At 40.7% G+C, this 14,056-nt stretch overlaps 1 protein-coding gene across 1 annotated transcript in view; it reads left to right on the forward strand.

The window, feature by feature from the left end:
* PTPRO (protein tyrosine phosphatase receptor type O) overlaps positions 1-14,056 on the forward strand; it is a 155,369-nt gene that overhangs the window by 114,034 nt on the left and 27,279 nt on the right. Inside the window, exons 14-17 of the mRNA XM_070947053.1 lie at positions 2,166-2,298; positions 3,586-3,706; positions 6,814-6,882; positions 13,290-13,373. Of these exons, the coding sequence (XP_070803154.1) occupies positions 2,166-2,298; positions 3,586-3,706; positions 6,814-6,882; positions 13,290-13,373 (407 nt within the window). The remainder of the gene's footprint in view (positions 1-2,165; positions 2,299-3,585; positions 3,707-6,813; positions 6,883-13,289; positions 13,374-14,056) is intronic.

The raw sequence follows: 14,056 nt of genomic DNA on the forward strand, positions 1-14,056 counted from the left end.
TAGATATCTAGATTCAAGTGGGCTCCTTTCCCACATTCAGTCGGATCCTGAAGAGCATTTGGCTGAGGGTCAGAAAACCTTAACAAGAGTGATGACTATTGAATACAGCCTCTTTCACGTCAACATGTGGAAGAGGTTTTCTGAGAGTAAATTATTCATCTCGTCCCCATTGCAGGATACAAAATCATCGCAAATGTTGAATTTCAAGACTTCAGAAGGGTTGGAAGAATCCTATCTGAAACTGTTGTCTTCCTTTAGCTTCTGTCTTAAAATGCTTTAAGTTCCCAGTTCTATTTGTTGTTTCATAATCACCCTTGTTAGTCTTTTCGTGGTACTTCTTGCAACATTCTTCACATCCGAATGTTCTGAGCAGAACACTCTTTTGTTCTGAGAAGAACAAAATTACTTTTGTTTTCCTGAAGTTGTATTTAAGGGGTAGGGTTTTTTTTTTTCCATTGACCCTCTATTCTATTTCAGAGATTTTAATTAATGTCAAACTAAATCTCCAGCTTGGAGATGTAAAAAAAAAAAATCTAGGTTTAATTGGCATCAAAGCCCACTAATACCTGATTATCCACAATGGAGAGCCAGAAGCACCCAAGAAATTTGTACCTTGGATTTGTTGTTGTTGTTGTTAGTTGTGAAGTGTCCGATCCATCACAACCCCATGGACAACTTTCCTCCAGGCCTTCCTGTCCTCTCCCATCCCCCAGAGACCATTTAAGATCACGCCTACTGCTTCAGTGACTCCATCCAGCCACCTCATTCTCTGCCGTCCCCTTCTTCTTTTGCTCTCAATCGTTCCCAGCATTAGGCTCTTCTCCAGTGAGTCCTTGCTTCTCATTAGGTGGCCAAAGTATTTCAGTTTCATCTTCAGGATCTGGCCTTCTAAAGAGCAGTCAGGGTTGATCTCCTCTAGGACTAGAACCCTTGAAATCAGAGAGATTTCAAATCCTAGCTAACTCAAAAGATTTCCTCTAAATTGGCAGTCCCCAACCTTTCCCCCTTGGCAGCCCGGCATTCGGGTGGGGTGGGGGAAGAGTTCAAGTTCACACAAATGGAGCTTCATGTTTGAGTGCAAGCACCTGCCCCTCGCACAGCCCGGTTCTGAATCAGTTATGGCCCACTAGTGGGCCGTGGGCCGGAGATTGGGGACCCCTGCTTTATATATTACTAACTCTAAGCCAATCCATTATTCCCTATATTAGCTATCTTAAATACTATGTAATAATGTGCGTGTCTTAAATTTAAGCCCACTCACCCAAAGGGATGAATTGATCTAACTAACTCCAACTGAAAGTAATGGGTCGTCTTAAGAGAGAACCTATGCAAAAGTTTACTACCTTTCAGATAAGGTTGGATTCTCTGGTTGAGCAACTGGAGAACTATTCTCTATTAGCATACAAGCATGAGCTAATAGATCTTTCTTTTTTGTACTATGTCGCTCATCATTACCTGAAATCTTATATAGGAGGTTGGACTTCAATTTTCCCTAATCCCACACTACTAGTGCTTATAAGTATGGAAGACATATTGAGAAGAAGAGTTTCCCAAAGCAGGGATGCCAGAGATATCAATACCCAATTGCTGCCTTCAGCCAAGGATAAAATGTAGGATTGTATTACTTTCTAGAACTTGCTTTTAAAAAGGAGGATATAATTATAGAAAAGGAGGCCAAATGGTTGCCTGAATAAACAAATCATGCTAAAGACCATGAGCAAAAGAATGACAGGTTGACTCCTTACACTCAGGATTGAACCACCTGAACTCTCATTTTGTCTCTGACGCACGTTGCATGCTGACAAGCATAAAGAGCAATATATGAGACTGTTGCATAAACCAGGATGCGGTTTATCGCAATAGAAATATGGTAAAGCTGTCATTGAATGGCTTTATTGTGGACCCATGCTGTGCACAGTTTCATCCCTATGTCTTGCAATATCCTCATATTTAGAGAAGTGGTAACTAACTAAACAAACAGTGGACTGGATGGGTGTTCCACGATGCACCCATATAATCTCTTCCTTGGAACAAAAAAAATGTGAGAATGAGCTCATAGCTAAGTTGATGCGCGTGGCCCTCTGGTTTCAATCCTGCGTAAAATCAGAAGTAGGGGGGGAAAAAATTCCTAACCATGCACTCTCCTCCTTTCCAATATAATACAGGAACCAGTTACCGTATCTTCTCATGTCGTGACAGTCTCCAGCCTTCTGCCCGCTACTTCCTACAACTGCAGTGTTACAAGTTTCAGTCATAACAGCCCCAGTGTCCCCACCTATATTGCAGTTTCCACTATGGGTGAGCCGAGTTCTTCAAATTCTCCAACTAAGCATTTCTCCAAATGTGTGTGTGTGTGTGTGTGTGTGTGTGTGTGTGTGTGTATAACACATAATCAGATTGAATGCTTTCCCCTTCCCATTTCTAATTTGAACAGAGGGGTTAGACTGAATCATCAAAAGAACCACTGGTGTAATTTGAAATATATCAGAAATGGGTATTATGTAATCATCCTTTATTTACAGGCAATCCTCATTATTTGTGAGTTCTGTATTTGGAAATTTGCTTATTCATTAAAAGCTATTTGTAAGTCTAAAATCTTGGTGCTGTCATGATTATTGGTGGACATGCAGGACAGCAAAACACTGAGATTACCTTATGTGTGTGTCCCCAGCTGAGGTTTCAGCATTATTAATTTGGTACTCATGGCATTTTCAGAGAACATTACTACAAAGAATAATGAGAATTGCCCGTATCTATTTATTCTGTGTTAGGGTTCATATATAATGTGATTTGTTTGTTTTTGTGTAATGTCAGTTGTTATGGTTTGCAAATCAGGGTTTAAAGCAGGGGTGGGATTCTACCGGTTCGGGCAAACCGGTAGCTCCAACGATCAGCTGGGCCCACCTCCCCACCCCTGCGCTTTACTTACTTGTATCTTTACAGCTGATTACCGTGGCAGAGTGGATTGCCGCACGTCAGCTGTTTTAATTCCCTAGCACTAATATGGAACATGATTTTTCGTTCATTTGCGCACCCGTGCATAGCACACATCTGGTGTGGGTGCATGCATAGTGCGAGTGAGAGGTGCGTGATCACTGAACTGGTTGTTAAACCGGTAGGATCCCACCACTGGTTTAAAAATGAGTGAAATGGATGAACCCCGCCAATATGATATCATGCAGATGTTTTCCTTAGACCTTGGATCTCGTTGGAAGGGAGATCTGCCTCATCCTTTTATTTAATAGCCTTCAATCATTTTGCAGAGACTTGTTTTCTGGCTGACATTGGCCATACCAGAGTGTCAATTTTAGGCTGCAGTCTTCTATCCACTTCTGTCTTCTCAATGAAGGGAGCCAGAGTTAAGCATGTATGGCTTACTGGTTAATTCACATGATTTGTTCATTGAACAAATCTAAAAATTCAAATATATTTTCTGAGAATATTAGAAAAAAGAAAACCTCCAGAAATAGAAAGCCACTGGCAGAAATCAATGTTTCACATCTTTTTTTGTTTGATCACGCCACCTTATGGGAATGTTAGTATCAATTGCTTTCCTTAACCTGGATCCCTTGTTGCCGTTTGCAGTTGTGGAGATCAATCCTAACGTGGTGGTGATTTCTATTCTTGCCATTCTGAGCATTCTTCTGATAGGGCTCTTGCTTGTAACATTGGTGGTTCTTCGGAGAAAACATCTACAAATGGCCAGGTAGGATAACACACCTTTTAATATCAAGGTCTTCTTAAGGGATGAAAGTTCTATATATAAGACGGAAGCAGTACGAATTGTTCCATGGAGCCTAACATTTAACATGAGGATATGTAGATGGATTTTTGATGGCTTTAAGGTTTCCAGTAGATTCACCCCAGAAGTACATAATGAAGATTAGTTCATTTGCATACAGAACATAGAATAACAAGGTTGGAAGGCACCTCGGAGGTCTTCCAGTCCAGTCCCCTGCTCAAGCAGGAAACCCTATACCTGTGATGGCGAACCTATGGCACGCGTGCCACAGGTGGCACGTGGAGCCATATTAGAGGGCATGCCAGCTCAGCTCTGGGGCGCATGCGCACGCTGGCCAGCTGATTTTCAGGCCTTCTGGGTCTACCAGAAGTAGGGAAACAGGCTGTTTCCTGCCTCTGGAGGGCCTGGGGGGGTGGGGAAGGCCCGTGTTTCTTTCTTACCTGGCTCCAGATCCTCTCTATTTAACTGGGAAGGGTGAAAACAACCTTTCCCACTCCCTTGGAGGCCCTACGGAGGTTGAAAGGGCCCATTTCCCGACTCCCAGTAGGACAGGAAGTGACGTTTTTTGCTGTCCCCAGCCTCCAGAGACTTCTAGAGAGGCTCCTAGAGACTCCTAGAGAGGCTCTGGAGGCTGGGGTCAGCAAAAAAGTCACTTCCTGTCCCACTGGGAGTCGGGAAATGGGCCCTTTCAACCTCCGTAGGGCCTCCAAGGGAGTGGGAAAGGCTGTTTTCACCCTTCCCAGATAAATAGAGAGAATCTGGAACCAGGTAAGAAAGAAAAACGGGCCTACCAGGCCATCATTTTCATTTTCATTTTATTTCATTTTCATTTTATTAAATTTGTATACCGCCCTACTCCCGAAGGACTCAGGGCGGTGAACAGGCACGAAATAAAACACATAAATACGAAAGTTAAAACATGATTAAAACCCAATTAAATAATTTTTGCCCGAGACAATTTAAAACTCCCAATAATTTAAAACAAATTAAAATTTGAGTTTAAAAATTTAAAAGAAGGGGAAAAAATTAGGCCAGGCCGGCCTGCTGGAATAGGAGTGTCTTCAAAGCACAGCGGAAAGTGCGCAGATCCGGGATCCTCCGTATCTCCGGGGGGAGCTCGTTCCAGATAGTAGGTGCCCCCACAGAGAAGGCCCTCCCCCTAGGGGCCGCCAGTCGACATTGTTTGGCTGACGGCACCTGGAGGAGCCCCTCTCATGTGCCAGGAGCGGGGGGGTTGCATACACATGCGCGTGGGCACGTGCGCGTGCGACCCTCCCCACCCACCCCTGTCCTGGCACGCAATGGCAAAAAGGTTAGCCATCACTGCCCTATACACTTATGGACAAATGGCTGTCCAGTCTCTTCTTGAAAATCTCTAGGGATGGAACACCCACAATTTTCAGAGGCAAGCTATTCCACTGATTAATTATTCTCAATGTCAGGAAATTTCTCCTTAATTCTAGGTTGGATCTCTTTAATAATCTCTCACCTGATACTTCTTGTCTTGCTCTCTGGTGCTTTGGAGAATAGGTTGACCACCTCTTCTCTGTGTGACAACCTCTTAAATTTTGGAAGACTGCTATCATGTCTCCCTTAGTCTTTCTGTTCATTAGACATACCTGGTTTTCATAACCAATATTATCTGTTGCTCTTCTCTGCACTCTTTCTATAGGTGTAAATGAATCACCCAAATAAGCAAGAGAGGAATTTAAATAGAGTCAGGACTGCTACCTGTAGAGTTACTGTTGCACTATTAGACTGCAGGTCCTGCATTTAATCAGAAACTGGATTAGCTTTCTCCAATTTAGTGTCCTTCAGACTTGGTACTTTAACTTTAAGAATTCTCATTCAGCATTAATAAAAATGGCAGAAATTAAACTGATTGGAGGACATCAGATTGAGGCAAATGTCTTCCAGCACGATGGTTCTCTTGCTGTCTCTCTAGCAGACTTTTTTTTGCTTTAAGGCCCCTACCCCTTCCTTTCCCATTCTTTATCTGAAGATTAACATCACCCTCTTGCCAGTATAAATCAAAGCTCTCTGATCCCACAGACATCTAGCAACAGATCAGAAGGCAGTCTTTAAACGAACAGATTGTTGGATTTGTCCTGAATAAAAATTTGATTTGATCACCCAGTTTAGTCCAAAGTCCAACATTATGTTCAAGGGAGCTTACTTTTAGCAATCATATTTAGGATTACAGTATATAACTGTAACTGATTTCCATGTTGCTCCAGTCATTCCCAGACTTCAGCTGACCAGTACATTCTTATAAAGACCTATTCTCCAATTGGCTAGATATCATATTATGCACACACACATAAACTGTATATAGCAGGGGTCCCCCAAGTCCCAGGCTGCGGAGTAGTACTGATCCCCAGCCAGTTAGGAACCAAGGCGTGCAAGTGAGCAAAACTTCATCTGAGTTTGCATGGGAGCTAGGCAGCATGCAAAACCACTGCCCCCAGTCCATGGGAAAATTGTTTTCTGCAGAACTGGTCCCTGATGCCCAAAAGATTGTGGACCACTGCATCTCTTTTGCACGCAATACTGCAGCAAATTACTTTTACATTTTGAGCTTGAAGATGTTAAATTTCCCACCTAGCCCTTCTGTTACAACATCAAGTTCAGCGCTAGTTTCACATCTGTGCATATTTTTGGTTGCTAAGGTTCCTAAACTCCATGCCGATCTTTTATCACTATCCTCACAGTTTTCAGTAAAAACCCATTAAACAGCTCATTTATGCAGTAGTGTTGCTTCTGGGAAATTTTCTGGCTTATGACAAAACTGTTTTCTAAATCAAGGTGTTGAGCAACAGCAGAGGTGAGGCAGGTGTGGGCTGTCATTTATTTCAGGACTCTAATCCTATCCTAATTTGCATTCCAAGCAGACAACAAGAACTGTTCTTGGAAACTAACAACATCTAACAGCATTAAACAGCAGGTTTAAACATCCTCATACAAAACAGCATAGTTTACCTTGTTTAAGTTTAAAGTGATAGACTTTCTGCCAAGATATGTGATTTTTTTTTTTAAATCCATCAATAATAACTCTGAATCTTCCAAACTAGGGAATGTGGAGCAGGAACATTTGTGAATTTTGCTTCATTGGAAAGAGATGGGAAACTCCCGTACAACTGGTAGGTATATATCTCAGAAGATTTGCAATATAGGTTTTTTCTCCCCCTGTATAATTGTTACATTGACTCCTTTAAGCTGGATATTAATATTGAAAGTCTAGCCATTAGATCCTGGTGATCTTTCTCTTTAAAAAATTGCTTTAATATAGTAGAGTATTATTTCTTCAGACATGAGATAAGAACATTTCAAATTACAGAATTAATCTTTACTTGATAAACTTTCTGTGCAACTCTAGTTTCCATAACAGTTTGGGCAGTCCAATAGACTGTAGGGACTGGGTTATCTCAAATCATTATCATCTAATCCAAAATTGCTATTAAAGGATCAGAAAGTATTATGTTTTTCCTAATTAAAATGGCATTACAATGTTTGTGGCAGTCATAGTTAGGCTGTAAGAGCTGCAGCTTTAAGAACTCAAAGAAGTGGAAATCTCTTTTGTTTATGGGAGTACATGTAGAATGTAGTCTCCTTATTTATGGGTGCTTCTAAAAAAAATGGGCACCATGAACCTGAAAAATGGCTTTTAACGGTCAAGAAAGATTGCAGGAAGATTGCACCTGTGCTGACTGAGAGGAAATGCCTTTTATTTGGCCATATTTTCGTAGCACAATGTAAAGAGCAAGGCTAATTATTGTGGTAACAGTGCTTTAAAATATATCAGTAGGCTTTAATTTTTAATGTGTTTTCTCCATGCACTTTTTTTCTTTGTCTTGGTGTGGTTTTTCATTCTTTTTCCCAGAAGCTGAAAACAGAATACAGTGAACCCTTTTATAAGAGGGAGAGAGAGAGAAAGAGAAAGAAAGAGAGAGGGGGGAGGGAGGGAGAGAGGGAGATCCTCAAAGTGATAGAGCCAATTAACTCATCCTATTAAATTATTTAATATCTTTGCGCTTCAGTTAAAAATGAGAAATTTCAAGGCCGCTGTGATGATCCACTTTATGATTGCCATAATTTATGACCTTATTTTGCAGTGGTCATTAAGTGAATGCAGCCTCATTAAGCGAAAACTGCAGTCATTAAGTAAACATGGCACTTGTTCAGGGCTCCATACAATTCCTGGAAAACTTGGCTGCAATCCTTATAGGTCTTCCAAAGGGTGTCGCCCAATTGCAATGTGTAAGGTGGAAATTACTAAAATCTGAGAAGTTATCCGTTATTATATTTAACTATATTTATTAAGGGAACTTTAAATTAAATCAACTTGGGGCTGGAAGAGACCTTGGAGGTCTTCTAGTCCAACTGTCTGACCATTTCTGTGAGACGGGGGAGAATGGGGGACATGTAGCTCCTAGCATGCTATTCAATGACATTTGGGGCTGGCAGAATAACAGAATTGGGAGGGACCTTGGAGGTCTTCTAGTCCAACTTCTTCTCAAGCAGGAAACCCTATACAATTTCAGACAAATGGTTATCCAGTCTCCTCTTAAAAACCTCCAGTGTGGGAGAACCCACAACCTCCGGAGGCAAACCATTCCACTGATTAATTGTACTCACTGTCAGGAAATTTCTCTTTAATTGCAGGTTGCTTCTCTCCTTGATTACCGTATTTTTTGGAGTATAAGACTCACCGGAGTATAAGACACATCTTAGTTTTTGGGGAGGAAAATAAGAAAAAAACTGATTGGCAGGTGGATCAGCCTCCCGGAATACTCCCAATCAGCTGTTCCCAGAGGTTAATTTTAGCAACAGGTTCCTTAGTTGTGAGCTCTTTGCCTTGCTTTTTTTTTGCTTTGTTTTCTGCCTCTGAAATCAGAAAAAACTTTCTTTTCTGCCTCTGAAAGCCTCCGAAACAGAGCTTCAGAAAAAAAGCCTCTAAAGCTCTGTTTGGGGGCTTCTTTTCTGAAGCTCTGTTTGGGGGCTTCTTTTCTGAAGCTTTGTTTCTGATGCTTTTTTCAGCCCCTGAAACCTTGAGAAGCTGGGCGGGGCTACATTCGGAGTATAAGACGCACCCAGATTTTCACCCTCTTTTTTGGGGGGGAAAGGTGCGTCTTATACTCCGAAAAATAGTTGCCATCCATTGTCCTTCCTTCAGGTGCTTTGGAGAATAGGTTGACTCCCAAAGCACCTGAGCTCAGGACAAGAAGCAATGGATGGAAAGTAATCAAGGAGAGAACCAACCTAGAGCTAGGGAGAAATTTCCCTGTTTTGTGTAGCAAGAGCACCAACGAAGAATGGGAAGATTCAAGACTGTCCTCAGCTATGGAAGTTCAGGGTGATTTGGGGCAAATCATTCTTTTTCAGCTCAACTGAAATAGAGGTTTGTTGTTCTTGTGAAAAATTGGAGGAAGCCGTGCTGCATTTTCTAGAGCTTAGATTCTCACAAAGCATAGCAAATGCAGAGATATCTTAACTAAAAAAAAAGAATATCAGTGACAACTTATAGCAGTCTTTATCCATCTTGTCTCCACTCATGCCGGTACTTTTACCTTTTTATCAAGAAGAAAATTTGAGTCCTATTTTTCAGCCTCAAGAGGGCATTGTTGGTCTTTCAAACTCTCACGAATCTCATTTTCCATGATTTTCTGGACAGGCTCTTGACAAATACATGCAAGTTATTAATTAAATCTGAAGATTTTGTCCTTTACAACAACCACATTTAAGCAATTCTTTTATGCTTTTGGGACCAAGCTAGAGAAATGTACCTGTAATGGGAAGAAGGAATAACCTTGAGAACAGGAAGAAGAGATGCAACCAAGACAGTGATTAGATACAAGAAATCTTAGCCTGGGGCAGAAATGTAATTTGAGAAAGTATCTCAGATAGAACCCTCCCTAATTCTCATAAAGAAAAAAGAGAGGTGGGGGAAGCACATTCAGACTTACAAGATTCTATTACTGTCATCTTATAATAAAAGTAGTGTTAGCTTGTGTATGTTTTGTTAACAAGCTTAGTCTACATTGGACTTCTGACCTGCCTATCCTGGAATATAGGCAGTCCCCTGAATTATGACCACAATCGGGACTAGAATTTCTCTTGCTAAACAAGGCACCTGTTCAACGAATTGTGCCTAGTTTTACAACCTTTTTATTGCCATGGTTGTTAAACAAATTGCTGCGGTTGTTAAGTGAATCGCATGGTTGTTCAGTGAATCCAGCTACCTCCAATGACTCTTGTAACCAGGCTAGGAAGGCCGCAAATCCTATGACTCTGGATGTTGCAAATATATGCAGAGTCACTTTGAAACGAGATGGGCGTTTCAATTAATGTAATAAAATAAATAAATAAACCCAGTTGTTAAAAACTGAGGGAGGAACTTGAAAGAGAAAATTCTGAAAATTGTTAACAATGAGAACATCATTTAAAAGAAACAAAAATAAAATTTAAGAAACAGGAAAATAAATCCTGTCTGTTCACATAACCTCTACTCGTTTTGCATCACAATTCTGTCCAATGTTTCCCCTGGAAAGCCAAGCCAAGCCAAGCCCCCATCCCATTAAAAAAAATTATCCATACCACCTAAAGCCCGGCAGTCAGATTTGGATATGGACAGCATGGAAAATGAGAAGATGCTGCAAAGAGAAGTATTGAAAGAGGAAACCATGCATGCTTTATATCTCATCCCATGTTTTGTTCTGATTTTGTCTATTACTGGCATTTGCTCCCAGCCTCTCTGTAGAAATATGGCTTCAGCAGAAAAAGTTTTCACATAACGTCTGCAGGCAAACATCTCATTTCTTTAGCCTGTCTCTGCATTATGTCTTATTTCAAAAGAGGGCAGACCCATTCCTGTAGGCAGATACATTTATCAGACAGAAAGAGAAAAAAAGGAAAGTTATTCTGATTGGAAGAAAAATTCCATCAGGCATTGCCTCTATACTCAGGGGTGACCATTTAATAGCTAGATTAAAGACCGGATAAATTTGAAAGTCATTCTCTGGATTTTATGGGGTGCAATCAGCTGGCACAAATGGCTAAATTGATTTGATATGGCATTGAAGCTGATCCTCCGGTAATGAGCTTCCAAACTGAATGTCGGCTACCAGTTTTCCCTGTAAATATTGACATAGCTAATTAACTAATCAACCTTCACTTCCTCCTTGAGCCCCCAGAAGTAAAAAATTGTTCACAGATATCATTAACCTCTTTTGGGCTGCTTTGAAAAAGCGGGTTTTAATCTGCATCAAAGTCAGGAGTTCAAATGTAATCCTAATTAAAGACTCAGACATGAAAAAATCTAAAGAAGAGCTAAAAACCCAACAGCCCAGTGCTACAATATACAGTAAACTTCATATATACAATTCAAATGAGGATAAATGTAATTGGGGTGTCAGAGTGAGAGAAGAGCTATAGGTACTCCTTGGCTTACTGGTGGTCACTTAACAATCATTCGATGTTGCAATGGATCTCCTAGGCTAGGGATACTTACGATCCAGTTTTGAAGTTCTGAAGTATCCCCACACACACACACATACACACAATCCCTGTGGCCATGTTACCACAGGTACTCAGCAATCAGGTCACATGAGGGAGGGAAGGGAGAGAGAGAGAGAGTGAAAGAGAGAGAGAGAGAATAGATAAATCCTTAGTAAAACCAAAGAAGAGCAACTAAGATTATTAAAGACCTGGAGACAAAAACATATGAAGAACGGTTGAAGGAACTGGGTATGACTAGTCTAGAGAAAAAAAAGAATGAAGGGTGACATGATAGAAGTATTCCAGTATTTGAGGGGCTGCCACAAAGAAGAGGGGTTCAGTCTATTTTCCAAAGCACCAGAAGGCAAGATAAGAAACAATGGATGGAAACTAATCAAGGAGAGAAGCAACCTAGAACTAAGGAGAAACTTCCAAACAGTGAGGACAATCAACCAGTGGAACAGCTGGCCTTCAGAAGTTGTAGATGCTTCATCACTGGAGGTTTTTAAGAAAAGACTGGACAACCAGCTATCTGAAATGGTGCAGGGTCTTCTGCTTGAGCAGGGGGTTGGATTAGAAGACCTCCAAGGTCCCTTCCAGATCTATCCTGATTGATTGATTGATTAGAGATGATAGATAGATAGATAGATAGATAGATAGATAGATAGATAGATAGATAGATGATAGATGATAGATAGATGATAGATAGATAGATAGATAGATAGATAGATAGATAGATAGATGATAGATGATAGATGATAGATGATAGATAGATGATAGATAGATGATAGATAGATAGATAGATAGATAGATAGATAGATAGATGATAGATAGATAGATAGATGATAGATAGATGATAGATAGATAGATAGATAGATAGATAGATAGATAGATAGATAGATAGCTATAGAAAGATTATAGAGATAATGGATAAGAGAACGAGAGAGGGAGGGAGGGAGGGAGGGAGGGAGGGAGGGAGGGAGGGAGGGAGAGAGACTGAGACTCTCAGGGGTGTCAAACTTGCGGCGTCAAGGCATCACGTGATGTATCGGGACTTTTTCCCCCTTTGCTAAACCGGGAGGGGGCAGGGCCAGGACATGACACATCCAGCCCACGGGTCATGAGTTTGACACCCCTGCTCTAATCCTAGGCCAGGAAACAGTTCCAAGTCTCCATAAGGCATTGAAACTAAGGTCTCTCCATAAGACCTAGAAACTAAAGCATTGACTATTACCGTATTTAATTCTTTCTTACCCCTCCCCCCAAAATTTTTCTCTCTCTCCTCCATATCCAAAAGAGTTCAAAATTTGCTAATATTACACATGTAAACATTAAAGTAGCTACTGGACTTCAAGTAGTGCCCTTATTCTATCAAATAAAGTAAAAATATGGGGGGAGGGGATAGCTATTTATATTTCATCTCCCTCAGAGTCATGACCTTGTTTGAGATTTCATGTGATACCCGTCTAATCTCACGAGATATTTTTCAATAAGACCCCACACCTACCGCTTGAAAGTCTGGGCAATCTGATGTATGAGCTCATTAAATGTCTTATCGTCTCCATCTTCCTTCCTTTCCTTCTTTTAGCACTCACGTCATAATGCAGGAGTGTCTGGGACATTCAAGGATTGTCAGCCTTTCAATTTAGTTGTTAGCTATGCTTCTCCTTCCGCAGAAAATAGCACAAATGATTGTTGTGGGTTGCCCAGAGTTGCCTTTGGTGGAATGGTCAGGCATTCAAATTTCTTTAATAAAGAAATAAATTAAATGTAGACATTTGTCGCATCCTTAAAAAAATGGGTGCACCTTTTCTTTCTCTTTTTCATCACGTAGCCTTAATTGTAATTGCAGACTTCTTTGCCTGATGAAGAGTTCAGCACCAACCAAATTTAGGGAGTCTCTAAGCCCCTCTGTTACTTCTTCTGGGATCTCTGACTGCCCAAGTCTAACAAATGACAAATTGCTGTATTGACTTCTGTTTGCCATATTAATAATCTTGCTTTTTTTTTCTGTCAAAAAAAATCTGTGTATGTTATCTATTAATACTCACAGGCGTAGGAGTGTCTTTGCTTTCCTAACTCTGTTACCCTCCTGCCTTTGGACTGATTATCTCTTGGCATTTTATATTAACCCTTGGTAAGTCATATTATCTTCTTCTGCTTAACAGTAATCAAAGCCAGCTTCCCCACTACCTGTTGTTCTCCAGATGTGCTCAACCATTGTTCCCAACTTTCTCTGGTAAGCACAGACAGACGTAAATCTGGAGAACACCAGGCTGGGGAAGACTGAACAAACCAGTTTCTTTTCTTGGTGGGTTTGATTAATTAATGTGAATTTTCCAAAGCGTGAATGCATTTTATCCCTTGAAATAAAAAGGTTGCAAACCAGATCTAAATGTCTACGGAGCTTCTCACTCATCCAAGTCATGATTGTTGCAAAGATGCTTTTTCAAGAGGCAACTGGAGTTTTTGGTTTTTCTTTGAAGACGTTTAGCTTCTTATCCAAGAAGCTTCTTCAGCTTCTTCAGGATAAGAAGTGAAACGTCCTCAAAGAAAAACCAGAAAGTCCAGTTGCCTCTTGAAAAAGCACCTTTGGGGCAAACCAGATCTAGTTTTTTGCTTTAAGAAAATCTGGATATAGTTACATGGAATCTTATGATTGATTGATCATCAATCAAACATTGCATGTTTACGTGCTTTGATTTAGTATGACTGTCATATAGGGCACAAAATATTCTTCACCTAAACATCTACCTTGGTTTAAGCAAATATATTTTTGGCCTGCTAGAGACAAGAATCTGCTCTAGAACTGCTGTGGTT

This window comes from Pituophis catenifer, unplaced genomic scaffold (genome assembly GCF_029215685.1).
Source record: "Pituophis catenifer annectens isolate HBS135680 unplaced genomic scaffold, rPitCat1.0.hap2 SCAF_7, whole genome shotgun sequence".
Classification (NCBI taxonomy): domain Eukaryota; kingdom Metazoa; phylum Chordata; class Lepidosauria; order Squamata; family Colubridae; genus Pituophis; species Pituophis catenifer.